General features: G+C 39.4%; 1 protein-coding gene across 1 annotated transcript; it reads right to left on the bottom strand.

Moving 5' to 3' along the window:
* Window positions 1-10,011: 10,011 nt before the first annotated feature.
* Window positions 10,012-10,938, bottom strand: LOC127186935 (putative vomeronasal receptor-like protein 4). The gene has a single exon (XM_051143211.1). The coding sequence runs from the start codon at window positions 10,936-10,938 to the stop codon at window positions 10,012-10,014; it is 927 nt and encodes a 308-aa protein (XP_050999168.1).
* Window positions 10,939-23,861: the final 12,923 nt, after the last annotated feature.

The following is a 23,861-nucleotide window of genomic DNA, read 5'->3' as shown; positions in this document are numbered from 1 at the left end:
TTTGAAACCCAAAATGCCACAATTAATGACATACTTCCTCCATCAAGGCCATACCTCCTAATCCTTTCAATCCTTTTACACTACTTTGGGTGAACAGATTAAAAAAAAATAGTCTTCTTAGGGAAAGCCATATGAGAATGAGACTTTCAGGGTAAAGACTGGAAAACTCTGAGTAGCCAAAAATTTGTATTTCTTGATATATGGAGTACACACCAAAGGAGGGTTCACAAATGGAGGAGTCTGTAGGTTACATGTTACACATTGACGCCTCTAGGCTCTTTGTGCTGATATTCTACTTATTACTAAAATCATCTGGTATTTGTCTACATGTAGCTTACTTATTTCATTTAGCATAAGGTCCTACAGGTCATTGCACAGGATGTACAATGTGTCCAACATAAAGAAATGATAAAGTTTGAGGTGGCATTTATATTAATCCAATCGTCACATCTCTTGTGTGTTTCCTGAAGGGCATAACTGGCATCCCTTTCCAGGGTGCCTTCACTGTCCTTTACATATTAAGATTCATGACTATTTCCACTATGTATTTACATTTGAATTTAGGTTATAATCAAGATTTTTGTCTTATTTCACTCAATCTTCTCTGTTAAGAGAGAAATTTAAACTAGCAGCTCTATGTGCCACTCTGGGTGTAGATCATCCTTTTTCCTACTGTGTCAAAAACTATACATCTCCTATGTATAGTTAAATTTTTTTTAAAATTAAATTTAAAGCTTATTTTTTATGTCCCAGTGTGGTCATATGTGTGTGTCACCCATGCATGTGGAGGCCAACTTTCTTCTTCAGAGACAGACCAGGTTGTCTGCGTGTCAGTAGGTGCTTTTACTCACTGAGTCATCTCTACAGCTCTTAGTCTACACTTAATGCTGAACAACCTCTTCATCATTCAGGTTAAACATGTCTTTCTTCCTTCTCCATGCTCTTTTATCACTTCTTTTTGAGTGAAATTACGCAGACCGATTTATAAGGTGCTTCATTGGTTTGGTTCTTTATGTCAAATACTTAGAAAAGGGCTTTAACAAAGGAACTGTAAGAATAATATGAACAATGATGTCACCTACAGAACAAGTCCCATTTACATCAGAAGACAACGAGCTGGAGGGATGGCTACGAGATGTGCTTCTCTCGAAGAGAGGTCACTGATTCTCTATCCTGACACCCATGTCATAGGACTCATGAAAGCCTGTAGCTCTAGTTTCCTGGGATGCAATGTCCTCTTTTGAGCTGTGTGGAGATCTGCACAAATGTGTCATACACTCACATACCACATTCACATAAATGATATAGTAGAAAACCAGGCTATTTATTAAGCTATAGCACAATACAATGCACACCACTTACCTAAAATTTTGTATAAAATATGCAGACTTGCAAGATATAAATACGTATTCATACTGTCAAGGAGATCTCTGATGGACCCAAAGAATTTACAAGGGTTCTAGTCAGATATGACAGGTAAATTAAAAAACAAACAAACAAAGAAAGCCCTCTGCTCTATGCTGTTGACAGTGTAGTTTCTCACCTTCCTGTTCCTGACACCAAACGTGCTTCTTGCTGCCACACCTACAGGCTGTGATAGTGTCTGTGGACTCTGTCTCTCTGGAGTCTCCAAGGAAAGAGAGGGAGGTTCCAAGATGGTGTTGAGCAGTATGCACCATATCTGATCTATTGCCCAGAGATCAGGGACTTGAATGGAACCAAAACTGCTGGATCTAGAGAATTATACGTGAGTGGGGTCCTAAACTCCATAGACCACTGGTGGGCCTGACCCTGGGACAAGCAACAGCCCAGAGGTCCTGAACCCACTCCCCAGATGCTCGAACAGGACCCATCTGCAGGCTGGAGCTGGCCTATAAAGCACAAACTCACTGTGTGGGGCAGTGGTACACTGGAGCCCCTGGCCTTTGGAGACTCAGGGATAGGGTAAAACTGCCCTTGGATCCCTCTACCCACCTCATGCCAAATTGCAGAGGTCACCCAGGCCGAGTGGAAACACAGGCGGCGGGGCCCACCAAAAACAGCTAGAGTTGGTGTGCAGCTCGTGGACCAACCTAAGCCCAATCTAGAGCCAGAAAAAACAGACTGAGCCTGCAAACAGGGGAAGTTAGAATCCAGCTTGGTTTGCTCCCACAGGTACAGCAGGATCTCTCACGCTCTTGGGAAAGACTAGACAGCCCTGTGTTGTCTAATCGCTGACCTAAAAGGTGCCTACAGCTCAGAGGATCTCTGAGCAGTCTGGGCTACAGGGTCCCGGAAAGTGCAGGCATGTTGGAGCCTGCCCACGGTCTGAGACGGTCCTGTCTCTGGACCACTGCATACTGATCCTGCACTCTCCAACAAACAGAACCTCAGTGGATCAGCTCCCACAGACCCAGCGGGATCTCATATGCTCTCGGGAAAGGCTGGACACTTCTGCAGTGTTTAGAGGTAGAGCTAAAAGATAGCTATAGCCCAGAAGATCTGATCCAGCTGAGGTCTTCGCTACAGAGTGACAAGAAGGACAGGCAGCTTGGACCAATCTGCCCAACCAGAGAGCTTGGGTGCTGACCCAGTTCTAGGTCCCAAAACAGATGATCTGAATGACAGCAGTAAGGTGAAAGGATCCAAACAGAAACTTACTTTGGCTGACTCAGTCTGGAGCCTAAGGTGTAGAGAAAAATCTCCAGGAGTGGAAACTGGATCACCTGCCTGTTTCAGGGAAATACTCCCTGATGCCCACAGGCAAGGGCACCCTCAGTCATCAACTATCCACTCTCAACCAGGGAAGGTCACTACAAACTACCTCCCAACGTCAGAGTCACCAAAATGACAGGAGGACAGTGAAAGAATGCTAACAAAAACCAAAACAGTTTGGCATCTCCAGATCCCAGCAATCCCAATGAAAACAACCCGGAGAACCTAAAAACAACCGATATACAAGAGAATGACCTCAAGTCCTTAGTAAGGAAGATGATAATGGAAGAAATGAATAAAATCTGTAAAGAAATGCAGGAGGAGGCAAACAAGAGGGCTGAAGATTTAAAAGAGTCATATAAAGAGGCACTTGAAGACTTTCAGAAAAATGCAAATAACCAGATGAAGGAAATCACTAAAACAGTTCAAGACCTGAAGATAAAAATGGAAGCTATGATAAAGGAACACACAGAAGAAAAAGGTGATCAAGAGGCATCAGAAAATAAAGCAAGCATCTCAGAGGTGACCTTATCTAACAGATTGCAAGAAATGGAGGAATGAATATCGGGACTTGAAGAAACAATCATAGAACTTGAAACAACCATCAAAGAAAATGCTAAATCTGAAAAGTTCCTGACACAGAACATCCAAGAAATCAAGGACACCATGAAAAGACAAAATTTGAGAATAATAGGTATTGAGGAAAGAGAGGATAACCGACCCCACAGCCCAGAAAATATCTTCAACAGAATCATAGAAGAAAATTTCCCCAATTTAAAGAAGGAGATGCATATGAACATACAAGAGGCCTACAGAACACCAAATAGAATAGACCAGAAAAGAAAATCTTCCAGCCACATAATAATAAAATCACAAAATATACAGAACAAGGAAAAATATTAAAAGCAGCAAGAGAAAAATGCTGAGTAACATATGATGGCAAACCTATCCTAATTAATCCCAACTTCTCAGCAGAGACCATGAAAGCCAGAATGACCTGAACAGAGGTCTTGCAAACCCTAAGAGAACACAGATGCCAGGCAAGATTACTATGTCCAGTAAAACTATCAATAACCAATGATGGAGAAAACAAGATATTCCATGACAAAAACAAATTCAAACAGTAACTAGCCACAAATCCTGTTTTACAGAAGTTACTAGAAAGAAAACTCCACCACAAAGGGTCAAATTACAACTGAAACTACATAGAAAATAGATAACTACACCATCGCAAATCACAACCTCACAAAATCTCGACTGTAACAAATAGTAAAAATGAAGGCACTTAGCAGTCACTGGTCATTAATATCTCTCAACGTCAATGGTCTCAGTTCTCCAATAAAAAGACACAGACTAACTGAGTGGATGCATAAACATGACCCAACATTCTTCTGCATTCAAGAAACACATCTCAACACAAGGACACACATTGCCTCAGAGTAAAAGGTTGGGGAAAAATATTTCAAGCAAATGGTCATAAGAAGCAAGCTGGAGTAGCCATTCTAATATCTAATAAAATAGACTTTCAACCAAAATAATCAAAAGGGATGAGGAAGGACACTTCATACGCATCAAAGGTAAAGTCAACCAATATGGCATCTTTCCTAGAATAATAGGAATCTGGATGCTTCAGTGGCTCCATGGGTTTCTGTGTGTTCTGAGTTTTTGGAATGTTCTATTCATTGCTACTTTTCCTGCTAAACTCATGGGATTACTTTAAATGTGTATGTCTTGATGGTCCACATGTTACCTGCACAAATTTAGCTTTGTGCCTAAGTTTGGTTCCATGTGGCCTCCTCACTATAGAAATATCAATTATTTCCTTGGAACTGCTCCTCTGATGGAGAGCTAATTATCATCTATATCAGTGAATCCTGGAAAACACAGTACCATCCTACATATCTGCACATGATGAAATATGCTCCAGACAATAATGGCAAGCTCATCAGCCTTCAATAATATATTTAGAATAAATGTTAAGTGTTTAGTTAGAGATTTGAACCTGCCAAAGTCCCTGATGTCAATTCACCCCAAATTCTGATGGAAATTATGAATATTTTCTGTTGGTTTAATGCTTGCTTTTCCAGAGATTCTTATTTTTCTAGTCCTGTCTTCCTGTTTTGAAACTTTAAATCATATTTGATACCGTATCGTGATATTTTTTTTATTTATTTTTTAAATTAATTTACTCATATTACATCTTGATTGTGAGCCCTTCCCCTGTTTCCTCCCATTCTTCCCTCCCTCCCGTTTCTCCCTTTCTCCCCTCCTCTATGTCTGTGACTGAGGGAGACCTCCTTCCCCTATATATGCTCTCAGAATATCAAGTCTCCTCTTGGTAACTTGCTATCCTTCCTCTGAGTGCCACCAGGTCTCCCCATCCAGGGGACATGGTCAGAAAAGGGGTACCAGAGTTCATGTGAGAGTCAGATCTCACTCTCCACTCAACGGTGGAGAATATTATGTTCGTCGGCTAGGTCTTGGTAGGGGTTCGAAGCTTGCTGCCTATATTCTCCTTGGCTGGTGCCTTAGTTTGAGGAGGACCCCAGGATCCAGATCTGCCTGTCATAAAGTTCTTCTTGTAGGTTTCCAGGACCCTGTGGGTCCTACTATTTCCTCTCTCTTCCATGCTACTCTTGCCTAAAGTCTCAATCGGATATCCTCTCCTCTGACCCACTTTCTTGGTAAGTAAAGATATATCGTGATATTTTAACAAGTGATTCCTGTTTCACTGACATGGGCTGTAGGAGGAGGGAGAGGAGACTCATCTCTTACATTATCTTGGCAAATGCTATAGGAAATTAATTTAAAAGATAGCATGGACTTGTGTGCAGGTAGGTGGATGATCCTATGCTAGGTCTAACCCCCTAGAGCCTTTGGCAGGCTTTATCCTTCCACCCAGGTTTTATGAAAACAAACAAACAAAAACAGATCATTGCTCTTTGCTGCTTGGTGCTGGGATGAAGTTAAGATGAGCTGTTTCAGGATGTGCTAGTTCACAGCCTGGCCCCTTCACAGCAGGGATTCTCAAGATGGTGATAGTAACTGTTACACTTAGTGTTTTACAGTTCTCCACATGCACCAGGAATGCACTTGAGCAGTTAAACCTACTCTGAAGATGCTTCTTAAACTCCCCATAGTAATTTTAGTGTTGAACACAGTTCATATTCTGTTAGCCATTTGTATGTCCTCTTTAGTAAATATATCTTTCAGCCTTCTCTATTTTTTTAAACCAGGTTATGATTTTTTTGGCAATAGAGTTATATACATGTCTCACATGCTTTGATATCAAATGTTTACTATGCCAATATTTGCAAAGATTGAGTTCATTCCATGGCTGATTTGTCATTGTGTTAATTATTGCCTTTGCTAACATAACTTTTAACCTTAGTCCCATGGGGCAATTTTACATAACTCTGTTACTTTCGGTGTCCAATCTAAATGCCAATGGCAAGAACAGTGTCAAGGACTATTATCTCCAATTATACCCCCGAATTTTAATTCATCTTTATATTAAACTTTGTGTATGGTTTAAGGTAAGAGTCCAATTGTGTCCTGCTCTATAAGGAAATCTAATTGTGCCCATATCATTTATTGCAGAGATTCATAATGAGAGTTTAACATATCTCTGGTCTTTTGTATTTTTTCCAGAAAAGAACCAGTTTAGACACTACTCTTGTGGAATTGGAACCCTTAATGAAAATGAGAATGACCTCATGTACCATATGGTGAAGGATAATTGGCTCTACAAGAGACTAGTCATATTTTTGTCACTCGGATGTTTGGTATCAACTAGTTTTCATGGTGTTTGTAGAAACAAGACATATGAGATGTCTCCCACCATCTGCCTATAAGGAATAAAGTTGTATAATTATGACAAGAGGGCTGACTTGGAACACTAGAGTATATAACCATTGTTCCTCATCCATTCCTATAATTCTGTTAGTTTTCAGACCAAAACCATCTTGAACTAAGGTGAATATGTAAGCTCATATGGGCCTTGTACACAGCTAAGGGGCTTCAGCTTTTTCTCACTTTTCCCAAGGTATCTGCAATCATTTTCCAAGGACAAAGTTTCGGGGGGGGGGGTAATATAAGACACCTCAACATTCAATTCATTTCAAGATATAGACTTTCAAATTTTGCTAGATGTCTTGTCTCAGGTTAAAAAAAAAGTCCTATATGAAATACATTAGCATTTTAGAATTCCCAATGCTTTGTAGGTTATGCATTAAAATACTTTTCAATATTTCTTCTTGGTTCATAAAATCTTGATCATGATTTGTCTGAATATAAATATTGTTGATTCCTAAGAAATGCCTTCTATTTTTGTATTTTTTTCAGAGGTGTGGAAGCTTTTGTATCTTCTATCAAACTTTGGGACTATTGGGTCATTTTTACCTCCAATGTCAAGGTAAACCTAGTTTGTTTTCATTTGTAATAAACAACATGGGGGAAGAAAGGGTTAATTTGGTTTGTACTCCCTCTTAGAAGGAAATTACAGTTTTTCACGGAGGGAGATTTGGCTGGATCTCAGGAAGGAGCATAGCTAGGAACCTAGAGGTATACTGCTTACTGGCTTGTTCCCTCTTGAGTGCTCAGCCTTCTTGTATAGGCCAGGCTCACATTCTAAAGGCACTGCCCACAGTGGGTGTGGCCCCTTTAGATCAATTAGCAATTAAGAAATGACCCAGAGGCAGGCCATGTCAGCTAGTGATTTTTTTGTTTTTTGTTTTTGTTTTTAGAGACAGGGTTTCTCTGTTACACAGAGCTCTGGCTGTCCTTGAACCTCTTTGTAGAACAGGCTGGCCTTAGACTCACAGAGATCTGCCTACATCTGTCTCCCAAGTGCTGGGGTTATAGGCATGAGCCACCACACCTGGTTAGGCTAGTAATTTTTTTGTTGTTGATGTTCTTTTTGTTTGCTTTGTCAATTTGAGGCAAGCTAGAATCATTTCATGTGGGACCAAGAACTTCCAATGGAGAACATGCCCCATTAGATTGTTCTATAAGCAAGTGGGTCTAGCATTTTCTTGATTAATGATTGGGTTGAAAGTCCACAGCACATTGTGATGGTGCTACTTTTAGCCAAGTGGTCCTGAAGTGTATAAGAAATAGAGCCTGTCAAACCAGAGGGAGTAATCCAGTGAGCACCTTTCTTCCATGGCCTGACTCCAGGTTCCTGCCATGGAGTGGGATGTTGAGAATGTAGGCCACAACTAACCTTTTCTTCCACAATCTGCTTTTGGTCACGATGAATTATCACAGCATTAGAAACCTTATCTAGAGCACAGGCCCAGAAGCCAATCTTTCCTGGTCAATTCTTTTATTGAGGTTCCCTATTCCCAGGTGGCTCTGGGCTGTGACAAGTTCAGAGCTGACACCAACTATAGCAGCATTCATAGGCAAAGTGTGGCAGTGGTTCTCTCAGAGCTAGTGGTTGACTTGGTATTGTGTTCTAATGCTTAGGATTTCCAGTGTCTGCTTCCTAGCTTCTACAATACTTGGTGTGCAACAATGCCACTCATGTATCCCTCTCTTAATTAATTTCTACTTTATTATATTAGTCCTCCTGCAATTTACATTTTCTTAATTCTACTTTTTAGTGGGAAAGAAAGTAAATTTGATTTGAGGAAGTCAAACTATATCTAAATAGTCAGTATTTACTTTTTCTTTGGTTTTGTTTATTCATCTAGGTATCTTCCATATTCCATACTCAACTATCTTGTCTTCATGATTCATCTTTTTATGTCTTTTCTAATTGCATTTCAAGGATTAACATTTCTTCCTTTGGCACCAATTTCCAATGACGTATTCAGGGACTATCTCCCTTATGTTGCTCCCTACACAAGCTCTTAGGAAAAGTCTGACTGACACAGGAAAACTGTGAAAGTAGGATAAATAGGATAATATTATTTTAAGCAAAATTCATTTTTATAAAGAAAACAAACCCAACAAACATGTTGGACTATGATATATGGCACTAATAGATTCTTAAAAGTTTGTCTTGATATTGCACACCAAATTTAAATGAAACATTCATCATTGCTTAATAGAAAAGTGAAAGACCCAAGTGTATACAGTAAGGGAAGAGATAAACATGAGGAGTGTAAGTCTCTCCACATAGATTCCAGTGTGTGCTTAAACATGGGAAATCTGGAAAATTGTGACAAATCTTTTGAAGGAGTTTCATCAAATATCTTACTCTCAAAACTATGTATTCTATCAAAATATACTTTTGGTTCTATTTAAGAAAAATAAAAAGCAAATAATTTAATTGGGAGCCAGGACACATATCCCACATCTCTGAGACAGAGAATGACAGCAACAGGCAGTTCAAGGCAAAAAGATTTCCGTAAAAAGAGACACAAGTTGTTTTCAGAGTCAGTATTTTGTTTATTTACAAAATTCATGTGAATGGATTAACAATGCAATGAGCACTGGGAGGGAAATATGAAATTCATCTTCATATGCTTCCATTACCTCAGGTTATCTAAAATGAGGCAAGTGCTCTTTCCATCCTTTCTTATGCTTTCATGGATAGCATTGTGATTGATATGCAATTAAATATTGTTCTATTGCATCTTACATGGAATTAGTCAGAATTGATTTTTAAATGAGTTAAAAGCCACCTTATGCATCATAATATAACAGGTTGAACATGTTCATCTTTTCATATGTTCAATGAGAAAAATCAGAAATGGATCTGTATAGCTGTTTGTAAATCACAATCATAGGGAACTGTTAGTTGACGTCTGGTTTTGAAAATAATGGCGCAGCTTGTGAAGGTTTTTGCTATATGTCTGATATATACAGTTTGAAAGGGAAAAGCAGGAGGAACCTTGTGGTTAAGGTCACCTGTTCAGACAGTAAATGCCAAGTCAGCCAGAACTACAAAGACTCTATCTCAAACCCTCACACTAAGACTGAAAAATAATATACACAATTATATCTGCAAGATGAAATCTAGAACTGAAATTGCTAAGTCTGACTCTGACAGTAAGTTTGCAAATGTCTAAGGTGTTTGTTTCTCAAAATTAAATGTAATGCATTTATTTTCATCATAATTGTTAACATGATAATTGTATAGTTCTATGAGATTCACTGTGATAATTACACACAGCATGTATCATGATGTTTTGTGATGACTCTACCATGAATGATCCTTTACAGACACAAGAGAATATCAGCTATTTCATGCAGCATGGCAAGATGGAAAGAGACATTTGAGGCCTTCAGCTTTCTTCAGCCTTATTATTAGCTAAGCACTTCACCATCTTGTGAATGAGATCCCCCTTTATGTGCATGCTGAATGATTCAATGGACATGTATCAATGCCTGATCTGTCTCATGAGTATAGCAGCATCTAGTCAGGTGTCCATCTCTGTGAATCAGCATGAAGGGACTGAGAACTGCATAACCAATGGTTAGGAACTCTGGAATATATAGTACTGTGGAAGAATCATCTATGAAAAAAGTAAAGTATAGACAAATGAAACAATCTGCCCAGTAAAAGAAAAGAAAACACACCATCAAAAGGAGGACACTTTGAGCAGCTCTCAGCTCAGGGGGAGTTCTGTAGAGAAGCTTGGAGTTCTGAAGGTAGAGGACATGCTGGTGGTGCTTGTGGAGAAGAAACACCATGTAGCCACTGGCCCCTCCCATGGCGCCCTGGAACACTGCATCTCTTAGGACCATTAAGATGAGAAAAATCCAACTCATTATCCAGCTTTCAGGCAGAAAATAGCAATAATTGCCACTTTTCTTAACCTGTGTTATGTTCACATTGTTGATGTTTTTAATATAATACATTAAGTTCATGCTGATCAGAGAATTGAGTATCCACAAGAAGAGCAGTGAGGACAGAACATTCTGTGGAGTCTTCAGGTTGAGCCTCTGCCACATGGAGTGTCTGGGACTGATGGTGATGGCCTGGACCACGGTGAGGAGACTACTGGTGCAGATTGAAAGGCCCCGGGACACTCTTGCCAGGTAAACGACCACTTTACAACTAGTGTCATCTAAGAAGTTTCCAAAATTAAAGGCTTCTATTGTCTTTAGCATCCCCTTTGAAAGCAGCATTATGATGTTTGTAAGTGCCAAGTGAGCAAGGATGAGGTGGATTGGCTTCTTCTCAGTGCTCACAAACATGTGCATGTAGATCACAAAAATTAATGTGTTCCCCACAATGCCAAGGCCAATGAGACAGAGGAAGACTGTGCCCTTGACAGGGTCCAAAACCATCCTTATATCAGAGGCAGGGATACTTGATCTAGCAAGCACCTTTTTGAGGAAATAATCAGTAAATCATGTTAGTTATCAGCAAAATCTCTTTCAAATCCCCTCCCTTGTCTGCAGCGTAAGGTAATGCTATGTTATTCAGATTTATTGCCATAGATATTTCTTCTGTGGCATTCTCTGTGAGTAATGCTATATAGACTCAGATGCTATCAGGAAGACTTGTTTTTAAAAATCTAAATTTCCAAGCTATACATTTAATTCATACTATTAAACTAAATCTACTTGTGTAAATACAGATATCTCTCACCTGTGGTCTGTCTCATCATGGCTCAGGTAACACCAATGGCCCCAAACAGTATTTCACCAAGCATTTAAAAAATTTTTATTAATTTATTCATATTACATCTCAATGGTTATCCCCTCCCTTGTATCCTCCGATTCCTCTCTCCCTCCCATTTTCCCCTTGCTCCCCTTCCCTATGACTGTCACTGAGGGGGACTTCCTCCCCCTGTATATGCTCATAGGGTATCAAATCTTTTTTTGGTAGCCTGCTATCCTTCCTCTGAGTGCCACCAGGTCTCCCCATTCAGGGTACTTTCACCAAGCATTTTATGTGTCAATCTATCACATTCCTGTAATCCAATTCTGTAAATCTTGCATTCACACTCACCTGTCTGGCTCCAACATGTGGAATATACAAACATCTGTGAAGTTCTGTTATTTTAACATAGAACTCCTCTGAAGTTTAACCACATTTTCATTTCTATAGCATCTCTTATTTTCACAATATTCTAATATGTCTTTCAAATTGATGAGTGTAGCATTTCCTAAGTTATTTCTCTCTTATTGTATATTAGATGCTTAGACTCCAGTATTCCCATAGATTCATACTGAAAATCAAATCTGATTCTATGATTGTGTGATGAGCCACATACATTAAGATTTTAAAATTGGAATTTCCAAGATAGTGGCACAGATCATACACTGTATTTGATCTACAGGAAGGAGACTAAGGATCCTACTGGGAGCCACAAGACATGGAGAACATGAGGTGAGAGGGATCCTCACAGTGCAGACCACAGGCAGGTCTGGCATCTTGTCATCCAATGGCCCATGGAGGATGGGAGCCCAGTCCCCAGGGTCTGTACCAGAACCTTCCTGCAAAATGCAAACTGCAGCCACGCTCTATAGAATGAACTCAGCATATGGGACTGAACTGTGGGTAGTTAAGCACCACAGCTCCTGGCCTGGGGAAATCCCAGGGAAATGGGTGGATCAGTCCTCACATTCACTACCCATCCACCCCTCACCAGTCAGAAGAAATCCCCAGGTGCCACACAGGGGCCCAGAACACTGTGGACATATTATCCAGCCACAGGTGCACATTCTCTGCATGGGACCAGGCAGGAACCTAGCTACCGGCACCAGCAGCCTGAAGCTGCTGGCCTCAGGGAAAATGCAGGAAAACAGGTGTTTCTGTCCTCAGACCAATCTGCAAGTCCTGAGAAAGCCACAGGGGTGGGTGACAAGATGGGCACAAAATCAAAGTCCAGTGCTGAGCAACCTTCCCTCACCTGGGCTCTCTGTCTCCCTCACTGACCAATCTGTGGGCCTGCTGGTCAAGGGGGAACAGAGCATGGGTCAGGGTTTCAACTTCAGAGACAGTAAGATGACTATAAGGCAGCATAAAGACATAAACAACAAAAACCAAAACAATATGGCATCTCCAGATCCCAACTATCCCAAAGAAATTAATCCTGAGAACTCAAACACAATTGAAACACAAGAACATCACCTCAAATCCATAGTAATGAAGGTGATAATGGAGGAAACAAACAATATACATAAACAAATGCAGGAAGATGCAGCCAAAGAGATTGAAGACATTAAAGAGGCTTATACAGAGGCACTGAAACAAATTCGGGAAAATACAAAAAATCAGATGAAGGAAATCAATACAACAGTTCAATATCTGAAGATGAAAATGGAAACAATGATAAAAGCACAGACAGAAGAAAGCTGGGAACAAGAGAACTCAGAGAAGCAAGGCAATAATGCAGACCTAAGCTTATTTAACAGAATTCAAGAGATGGAAGAATGAATACTATGGTAGAACTTGAAACAACCACCAAAGAAAATGCTAAATCTGAAAAAGTCCTGACATAAAACATGCAAAAAAAAAAAAAAAAAAAAAACAACAACAAAAAAAACAAAGGCACCATGAATAGTAGAAATCTGAGGATAATAGCAATTGAGGAAAGAGAAGACTCCCGGGCCCTAGGCCCAGAAAATATTTTCAACAAAGTCATAGAAGAAAATTTCACCAATTTAAGGAAGGAGACGCATATAAACACACCAGAGGCCTACAGAACACCAAATAGGCCAGAAAAGAAAATCCTCCCACATCATAATAATGAAAACACAAATATACTGAATAAAGAAAAAAATATGAGAAGTGGCTAGGGAAAAAGGCCAAGTAACATATAATGCAAACCTATCAGAATTACACCCAACTTCTCAGTAGAGATCATAAAACCCAGAAGGGCCTGGACAGAGATCCTGAAAGCCCTAAGAGACCACAGATGACAGGTAGGATTACTCTATCCAGTGAAACTTTCAATAACCATTGGTAGAGAGAACAAGATATTCCATGATAAAAAACAAATTCAAAGTGTACCTAACCACAAATCTAGCCTTACAGAAGTTACTAGAAGGAAAATGCCAAGCCACAGTGACAAACTACAATCAAAGTTACATGGGAAATAGATAGCTATAACATCACAAAAACATAACCACATAAACACTCTACTGCAACCATTAGCAAAATCAAAGGACTTAATAGTCACTGGTCATTAATATCTCTCAAAATCAATGGTTTCAATTCTCCAATAAAAAGACACAGACTAACTGAATGGATGCATAAACAAGACTCAACATTCTTCTGCATCCAAGAAACACATCTCAGCTACAAGGATAGACATTGCCTCAGGGTAAAAGACTGGAAAAAGATATTCTAAGCAAATAGATACAGGATGCAAGCTGGTGTAGCCAATTTAATATATAATAAAATAGACTTTCAGTCAAAATTAATCAAAACAAATGAGGAAGGACACTTCATACTCATCAAAGGTAAAGCCAACCAAGATGACATTACAATTCTGAACATCTGTGCTCCCAGTACAAGGGCACCCACACTTGTAAAAGAAATATTAACAAAGCTTAAGCCACATACTGCCCCCATACATTAATAATGGGAGACTTCAACACCCCACTTTCACCAAAGGATAGGTCAACAAAACAGAAACTACACTGAGAAATAATTATTCTAATCGATGTCTTGAAACAAACAGATCTATCAGATATCTACAGAACTTTTCACCCAAATACAAAAGATTATACCTTCTTCTCAGCACCTCGTGGAACCTTTTCCAAAATTGATCATGTAATAGGCCTCAACAAATTCAAGAAGATTGAAATAATACCTTGTAGTCTATCAGATCACCATGGACTAAAGCTTGACTTCAATAACAACAGAAACAACAAAAAGCCTACACACACACATGGAAACAAAAGAACTCTCTACTTAATGACAACTGGGTCAGGGAAGAAATAAAGAAAGAAATGAAAGACTTCCTAAAATTCAATGAAAATGAAGGAAAAACATACCCAAATTTATGGGACATAGTGAAAGCAGTGCTAAAAGGAAAATTCACAGCACTAAGTGCCTTCATAAAGAAACTGGAAGCATCTCATATAGACAAATTAATGACACATCTGGAAATCTTAGAAAAAAGAATCAGAAACACCCAAAAGGAGTAGATGGCTGGAAATAACCAAATTCAGGGCTGAAATCAATAAATTATAAACAAAGAAAACAATTCAAAGAATCAACAAAAGCAGGAGCTGGTTCTTTGAGAAAAATCAACAAGGTTGATAAACTGTTAGCCAAACTAAGAGGCAGAGAGACACTATCCAAATCAACAAAATTGAAAAGAAAAGGTAGACATAATAACAGACACCAAAAGAATACAAAGAATCATAAGGTCCTACTTCAAAGGCTTGTGTGCCACAAAATTTGAAAATCTAAGGGAAATGGACAACTTTCTTGATCATTTTCACTTGCCAAAGTTGAAGCAAGATCAGATAAACAAATTAAATAGTCCTATTTCTCCTACATAAATAGAATTTATTATTAATAATCTCCCAACAAAAGAAGCTCAGGGCCAAATGATTTTAGCAGAGAATTCTATTAGACATTCAAAGAAGAGCAAATACTGGTGCTCTTCAAGCTATTCCACAAGATAGAAATGGATGAATATTGCCAAACTCCTTCTATGAAGCCACAGTTTCCTTGATACTTAAACCTCAAAAAGACCCAACAATGAAAGTGTATTTCAGACCGGTTTCTCTTATGAAATTTGATGCAAAAATACTCAATAAAATACTTGCAAACAGAATCTAAGAACACATCAAAGATATCATTCATCGTGACAAAGTAGGCTTCATCATAGGCATGTAGGGATGGTTCAATATATGGAAATCCATCAATATAATCCACCATATAAAGAAACTGAGAGAAAAAACCCACATGATCATCTCCTTAGATGCCAAAAAAGAATTCCACAAAGTCCAACACCCATTCAGTTTTAAAGTTTTGGAAAGATCAGGGATACAAGGCACATACCTAAACATAATAAAGGCTATATAGCAAACCAATAGTCAACATCAAATTAAATGGAGAGAAACTCAAGGAAATGCCTCTAAAATCAGGGACCAGGCAAGGTTGCCCACTTTCTCCTTATCTCTTCACTATAATTCTTGAAGTTCTAGCTAGAGCAATAAGACAACAAAAGGAGATCAAGGGGATACAAATAGGAAAGGAGAAAGTCAAATTATCCCTATTCTCAGATGATATCATAGTGTACATAAAAGACGCCCAAAGTTTCACCAGAGAACTCCTACAGATGAAAACACCTTCAGCAAAATCAATTCAAAAAATTAGTAGCTTTCTTGTATACAAAAACCAAATGTGCTGAGAAGAAAATCAGGGAAACTACACCCTTCATGATAGCCACAGCAATATAAGGTATCTAGGAATAACTCTAACCAAGCAAGTAAAAGATTTGTTTGAATAAAATCCTTCAAATATCTGAAGAAGGATATTGAAGAAGACATCAGAAGAAGGAAAGATCTCCCTTGTTCATGAATCAGGAGAATTAACATAATAAAAATGGCCATATTGCCAAAGGCAATTTACAGATTCAGTGCAATGTCTCTCAAAATACCTACTCAATTTTTAAAAGATATTGAAAGATCAATTCTCAGCTTCATATGGAAAAAACAGAAAACACAGAATAGCTAAAGCAATCCTATACAATAGAAGATCTTCCAGAGGAATCTCCATTTCTGATATCAAGCTGTACTATGGAGCAACAGTAATTAAAATAGCATGATACTGGCATAGCAACAGGCTGGTTGACCAATGGAATCAAATTGAAGACCCAGAAATAAATCCACACACATTTGGACACTTGGTTTTTGACAAAGAAGCCAAATCTATCCAATGGAAAAGGATAGCATCTTCAACAAATGCTGATGGTCTAATTGGATATCTACATGTAGAAAGATGCAAGGAGATCCATATTTATCAACACACACAAAATTCAAGTCCAAGTGGATTAATGACCTCAACATAAAACCTGAGATACCAAATCTGTTAGAAAAAAAAAAGTGAGGAAGGGCCTGGAACACATTGGCACAGGAGACAACTTCCTGAGCAGAACACCAACAGTCTAGGCTCTAAAGTCAACAATTAATAAATGGAACCTCATGAGGCTGAGAAGCTTCTGTAAGGCAGAAGACACTGTCAACAAAGTGACAGCCTACAGACTGGGAAAAGATCTTTACCAAGTCTACATTTGATAAAGGTCTAATATTCAAAATATATAAAGAGCTCAAGATTATTAAACTCCACCAAACCAAAAAACCCAATTAAGAAATGGGACTAAGAATTAAACAGAGAATTCTCAACAGAGGAACATCGAATGGCTGAGAAACAATTAAAGAAATGCTCAACATCCTTAGTCATCAGAGAAATGCAAATCAAAATGACTCTGAGATTCCATCTTACACCCCTCAGAATGGCTAAGATCAAAATCTCAAATGACAGCACATGCTGAAAAGGATGTGGAGAAAGGGGAATACTCTTTCATTGCTGATGGGAATACAAACTTGTGCAACCACTTTGGAAATCAATCTGGTGCTTTCTCACGAAAGTGGGAATAGTGCTTCCTCAAGACACAGGCATTCCACTCCTTGGAGTATACCCAGAAGATGCTCCACCACACAATAAGGACATATGCACAACCATGTTCATAGCCTTATTCATAACAGCCAGAACATGGAAACAGCCTAAATGTCCCTCAGTAGAAGAATGGATAAAGAAACTGTGGTACATTTACACTATGGAATACTACTCAGCTATTTAAAAAAGGAAATCCTGAAATTTATGAGCAAATGGATGGATCTAGAAATGATCATCCTGAGTGAATTGTCCCAGATTCAGAAAGACTCACATAGTATATACTCACTAATAATAGTAAGACTAGACCAAAAGGGGTGTCCCATGAAAGTCTTCACTTACCTGGAGATAGGGATAGAAGCAAGGACTTCCTATTGGGACTATAGGTGAGGGAAATATGTTAGAATGGGAAAATAGGCGTATCCAGAGTGTCTTAGAAACCCACAAGAAGAACATCATGACAGTCAGATCTAGACCCAGGGGGGTCTGCCCAACCTACTGCACCAACCAAGAACAATACATGCAGTAAACATTAAACCCTTATTCAGATCTAGACAATGGACAGGACATTCTCCACAGTTGCATGGAGAGCAGGGACTGACTCTGACATGAACTCCAGTGCCTCTATCTGACCACTTCCCCTTGGTGGGGAGGCCTAGTGGCACTCAGAGAAAGGATAGACAATCTACCAGGATGAGACTTGATGGATTGTGACCATATCTTGGGGGAGGAGATTCTCTTCTTTCTCAGACCTAGGGGAAGGGAAAAGAGTGAAAGAGGGATAGAAGGAGGAACAGGAGGATACAAGTGAGGGGATAACAATTGAGATACAGTCTAAATAAATTAATAAAAAAGATTTTAAAATTACCTTCAGTGGAGCAGATTTCTACTCACAATATTACACTGAGAGTGGATGTTTTCAACACCCAGGGCCTTAGGCCCTGGTGGCAGGAGAAAGACTCATCTCATCTCTGGAAACTGAAGTTCATAGCTACATATGTGTGCATATTTTTTAACCTTTGTTTCATAGTATGGGGCAATCTGGAGACAGACTGAAAGTAATTCTCTCCTCAGTTTTAGCCCAAATTGAAAATAAACATTCTCATTACATAGATATGAATATATGTATTATGTCATTTCCTTTTAACCCCAGTGAGCGTACTGACCCAGAGTGAAGACAATGGTAGTGGACTTACTCTTTAGAAATATTAACTTGTTTACTCTAGTTCCTACACATCCAGTCAAAGTATAAGACCTTCTAGAGAAGACCCACTGGTTATAGTAGAATCAGCCAAAGACATTGAGGAATTAATTTGTTGTATTATCATGAATGCAAATAAATAGCAGAACAATAATAGCATCTACTTTGCCATTTACACACACACACACACAAACACACACACACACAAACACACACACACAAACACACACACACAAACACACACACACACCTTATATTCTCCCCATAGTCACCTTTGATGCCCTACCTTGTCCTTCATTCTAGTGCTGGGAATTTTAGCCTGGTAATAAGGCAAGAGAACGACACAGAAATGCAATAAAGAAGTGAAGAAATACAGATGTTGCATTTGCATATGACAACCTATACTTAAAAGACCATAAACATATACCAGAATACTCTTAAAGATGTGATGAATGACTTCAGAAATGCACAGAACATATAATAAGAATATAGGACAAACATCTATTTTGTAGTACCAGGTAAGAAAGAAAACAATAACATTCACATATTTGCATTAAACTAAACAAAGAAACAAAACTAGCCAGACAAAGAAACAAATGTGCAACAGAGCATGGGAAGCTGTTATTTTTGTGCAGCAGGATCCATGTCACTGCAATAGTCACTCTCCATATCCAGTGCACTGGCTGTCAAAGCACCAATGACTTAGCAAGGTGTGGGGAACAGCTGTAACTTTAGCAGTCAGGCAGCTGAGGACAGAGGCTTGTGAATTGGAGACTAGTATAGGATCCATAATATTATTCATAGAGCTAGAAAAAAACTCAAAAATTCACATGTAGATACAAAAAAACAACCCAGAGGAAAAATGATGGGGAGCTTAAATGAGCTAAGCTGGAAATATCACATACCCCTTAAACTATACTAGCAACAAAAACAAGATCTTGACACAATCCAGAAGTAGATGAAAGAGATAAAGGAAAGAATTAAATATAAACCAATGCAGCTTCAGCTAAAACACACTGAGGAAAACTAGACAGAAGATAACTAGACAGAAGATAACTGGACAGAAGATAACTAACCAGAAGATAACTGGACAGAAGATAACTGGACAGAACATAACTGGACAGAAGATAGCTAGGCAGAAGATAACTGGACAGAAGATAACTAACCAGAAGATAACTGGACAGAAGATAACTAACCAGAAGATAACTAACCAGAAGACAGCTAGACAGAAGATAGAAACTAGGTATACTCCTTACACTTCATGCACAGAAAAGTAAAACTGTGTTAAAAACCGTGATGTAGGAAGTGCAGCCCTGGACTGCACAAAGGAAAGTACAGGGAAAGCAACTCAGGACACAGCACAGACTTAAGAGTAAGATTCTATCCCAGCCTGAACTGAAAGCAGCCTGCATCCCTCACAGCCCCGCCACTCTAGTGTTACCTGTGCAGGCGAAAGGCAGGAGAAAACTGCTACATAGTCACCTGCAAAGGCTACTGCTCTGGAGGTCATGATGTCACATAGCAACTGTAAAGTGACACCCTGAATATTCAATCCATCAATGCACAGGCAAAAAACACCTGAGCACTTTTTGTAAGCAGCAGCAGAAATGGTCAACAAATAGGAACAATATTCTTCATTTTTAGCCACCAGGAACAAGTCTTTAAGGATAAAAAAAATATGACAGTGTAGTCAGGCTGCCACCAGGGAAGGTTCCTGTAGGATCCCAGGATGTTCCACCATGGAGGGTGTTCAGGGGAGCAGTAGGCTCCCAGTGAGTGGCCTTGGTGCCTCTAAGGGTGTCTGGAGCAGTTCTGGTAGTGTCGAAGTTGATCATGTGGATTAGATGATTAAGTAGGTGTGGGGTTATAAAACAAAGTTATCCTGAGATAACTTTATATTTAAAAAAAAGGAGCTGGCGCCCTCTTTTGGTCTCTGTGGGCATGAGTCAGGAAAGCAGGGCACTTCTTGGCAGGCAAAGATCACACAGAGTTTTAAAATAAAAACAAACCTTGGAAAATGAATAGTGGCACATCCCTAGTATGAATTGATTGCTCACACGGAGGGTCAGGGTAGCGCTTTGCAGCTCCTATGTGACAACATGACATCGAGAGCAGCAGAGTTTCCCGGTGACTTTGTAGCTGTTTTTTTTTTTTTACATATATTTTATTAATTTATTCATATTACATCTCAATTGTTATTCTATCACGTCTATCCTCCCATTCTTCCCTCCCTCCCACTTTCCCCTTACTCACTTCCCCTATGACTATGACTGAGGGGGTCCTCCTCCCCCGGTATCAAGTCTCTTCTTGGTAGCCTGCTCTTCTTCCTCTGAGTGCCGCCAGGCCTCCCTATCAAGGGGATGTGGTCAAATATGGGGCACCAGAGTTCATGTGAAAGTCAGACCCCACTCTCCACTCAACTGTGGAGAATGTTTTATCCCTGCCTTTTCCTAGGACAGGTAACACTAGAGTGGCCAGGCCCTGAGAACTGCAGGGTGTTTCAGTCCACGCTGGGATAGCATCTTACTCCGCTGACTCTAGGAGCTTCAGAACTCGTGTCAGACTGTGGGCACTTTAACAGAGTGAGAGATCAGGAGGCTCGACTCAAACTTTGGGATTTGTCCATGTTTTATATTTTCAAAATGCAATTTGAGAAGCCTTCTGCATTTTCTTCATACGAAATGTATAGATTGCAGACTAGGCAGGCATGGTATGCTTTATTCCCAGTACTCTGAGATGGACCTCTGTGAACTAAAGCTAGCCTGGTCTACAGAGTGAGGTCCAAGACTGCTAAGGCTGCAAAAAGAGACACTGTCTCCAAATCCCCAAAACCACCAACAAACAAACAACAAAAGATTGCTGTGTGTCTCTGTCCTGAAACTCTCTGACACTGCCAACTGCACAGACTATGCTTGTACCCGTGGAGTTAGCATGAAACTTCAGTCCTCTAGGAATATCTGTGATTGCCTTTCATTCTCCAGGACAAATGGGGGGATTTTTACCCCAGGCATTGCATTATAGAGAGCAGAACACTGCTGTAAATTTCTAATGCATGGTAAAACATGCTGCACTGCAGGCTGATGCAAATCAAAGCAGTGTAAACGAACAAGCCTAGGGTAAAATTCAAGTATTAAGTCAGGGCTTAGAATGTATTGAAAGTGCCAATACTCAATACTTCTCAATCTCCTTATGGATTTGTCAGTTCTACTGAATGCTTTTCTGTCTGTCTGTCTAGGACTGCACAGTTCTTTCCACCCCTCTGCTTCTTTCCACAAACTTTAATTATCATATTTGGGACACTTAATAAGTAATGTCTGTTTTAATGAATACTGTCAGAGGAGGAAGGCATGCTGATGTTACAGAGTCTTGGAAAGTCCTTTAGGAAATTAGTTTTAAAAATATACTTTTCAGGGAGGATCAGTGGGAGGGAAGAAAAAGAAGAGAAGGTAGTGGGGATAAATATAGGAAATACAAGGACATGCTCATGAAAATATCATAATGTTACTCATTGTTTCAAAGAATAACAAAAGAAAAACAGCAGCAGCAACAACAACAAAAAGAGGAGCAGTTGTGCATTCGGACAGATTGGCTTCCAAATCATCTGAGGCAGAAAAGTGAATCCATCAGGTCCAGCTTCCTCAAATTAAATATAAGATTATTGTTCCTTGATCCATTACACTAATATGAGATCATTTTGTGCTATAGTAACTCAAAGTCTGGGAAGTTCATAACTATATTTTAAAATCTTTTGTTGTTACAAGACACATGCATCTCTCCTAGACTGGTCTTGACTTCGCAGAGGTACACCTGCCTCTGCCTTCCTAGTACTGGGATTAAAGGCATGTGCCACCATGCCAGGCTTATTTTTCATCTTTGTAGTTCCTAACAGTCCTCACCACAACATAGCAATGATGATATTGCCTGACACATTCATTATAACGTCCCAAATCATAATGGAGACTTTATGGATGGAATCACAAAGAAACTTTTAAACTCAACAGCACCATTCCTGGGGACTTAGGAGGAAGAATAGAAAAGACAGAGTTTCTGTCACTCAAAGTGTAGAAACTCATCAAATATGAAATGGATGGATTAAAGTTACAATACTGACATCCTTATAAGGAAAGTGAACTTTGAGTTAGAGAAAATAGACATTTTCCACAGAAATTTGAAAGGCTTCTGTTTATTTCTAATTGGAAGAAAAGAGGGAACATTATACAAAAATTCACCTCAAAACTCTCATGACAGCATGCCCTAAACACAGGGAATGTCACACCTGTGCTTCCTGGGGTCAGATCTCCTGGAACTGGGCCCAGTTATTCTGAGCTTTAAGAGTCACAAGAATAGTGGAGGTGATCAGTAGGATGTGCATCTTCAAGTGAAATGTTTCATGCACAAGTGAGTAAAAGAAACCGTGACATCTACTCACCACAGTGAGGGGACAGACAGGCCCTGGGTCCTTCTGGCACATGAGCCTTCCCAGGTCATATTTGTACCTTCAGTGTTTGTAGAGCACTTGTCATCATAAATATCCTCAAGACGACAACATATCTCTGTGTCAGGGAGAATGGAGCCCTCTGTGGCACCTCTGTCCCTAAAGGATGACTTTCCCTTTCCCTCCTCAATTACTGTATTTGTTTCCCTCAAAAGTTACCTCTGGATTAATTGTGTTTCCATTGTATTGTAGAAATAATTGAAGTGATGAAGTGAACAACAGACTGGCTTCCATGTCTAGAAATCTCCATGTTCCTGGTCCCCTCTTTACCTTCCTAAAACTAAATATGTGAATCAGAACAGAGGCCTGCTTCTCATACCAAGGGAAGTCAGTGCCCCATCTCAAGTCCTTCCTTCTACGGAGGATACATGACACACAACACTCTACACTCTACTTTCTGAGCACATCCTAATCACATATTTGAGCAAACAAGATGTCTTTGCTGCGTCTGGAAATGGTGTAGATCTCAGTTGGCCATGAGTGGTGTTTTTCTTCCTTCTTTGTTAAATGGAATCTCCAAACCAGATGGACCTCCTTTTCCTACTCTATTCTGTCCTAAACCACTGTATCCATGTAATGCAGAAGTGCTCCTGATGCCCAGTGCGTGACACATGCTTGGTTTGTAAATGAAGGAAAGCCCTTTACTGCCTTCATTCTTGCTTTTGAATGAGAAATTGAATCCTGGATGATTGGGTTTATACAAATATAAAAATTAAAACTCCAATTTTATCTGAAGCAAAAGGGCAGCATTAATCTCTATTTCTACTTTTTTGTTTTGTTTATTGTTTTCAGAATAACTGTTTAATTGGGTTGCTAGATTAGGTTACACATTTAATTTTTTTATTATAGGTTGTAAGCAAAATCAGTTCACAAGCCCACTTCTCTGTCCCTTTTGTCATTGAGGTTACAAAGTAGTAACAATATCAAAC

This window comes from Acomys russatus, chromosome 3, assembly GCF_903995435.1.
Source record: "Acomys russatus chromosome 3, mAcoRus1.1, whole genome shotgun sequence".
In the NCBI taxonomy this organism is placed as follows: Eukaryota; Metazoa; Chordata; class Mammalia; order Rodentia; family Muridae; genus Acomys; species Acomys russatus.
The sequence above is the reverse complement of the archived record's forward strand: the minus strand, read 5'-3'. Positions and strand labels throughout refer to the sequence as shown.

Bases quoted from the DNA above. Each gene is read 5' to 3' on its own strand.
- LOC127186935 (XM_051143211.1), bottom strand. From the start codon at position 10,938: ATGGTTTTGGACCCTGTCAAGGGCACAGTCTTCCTCTGTCTCATTGGC.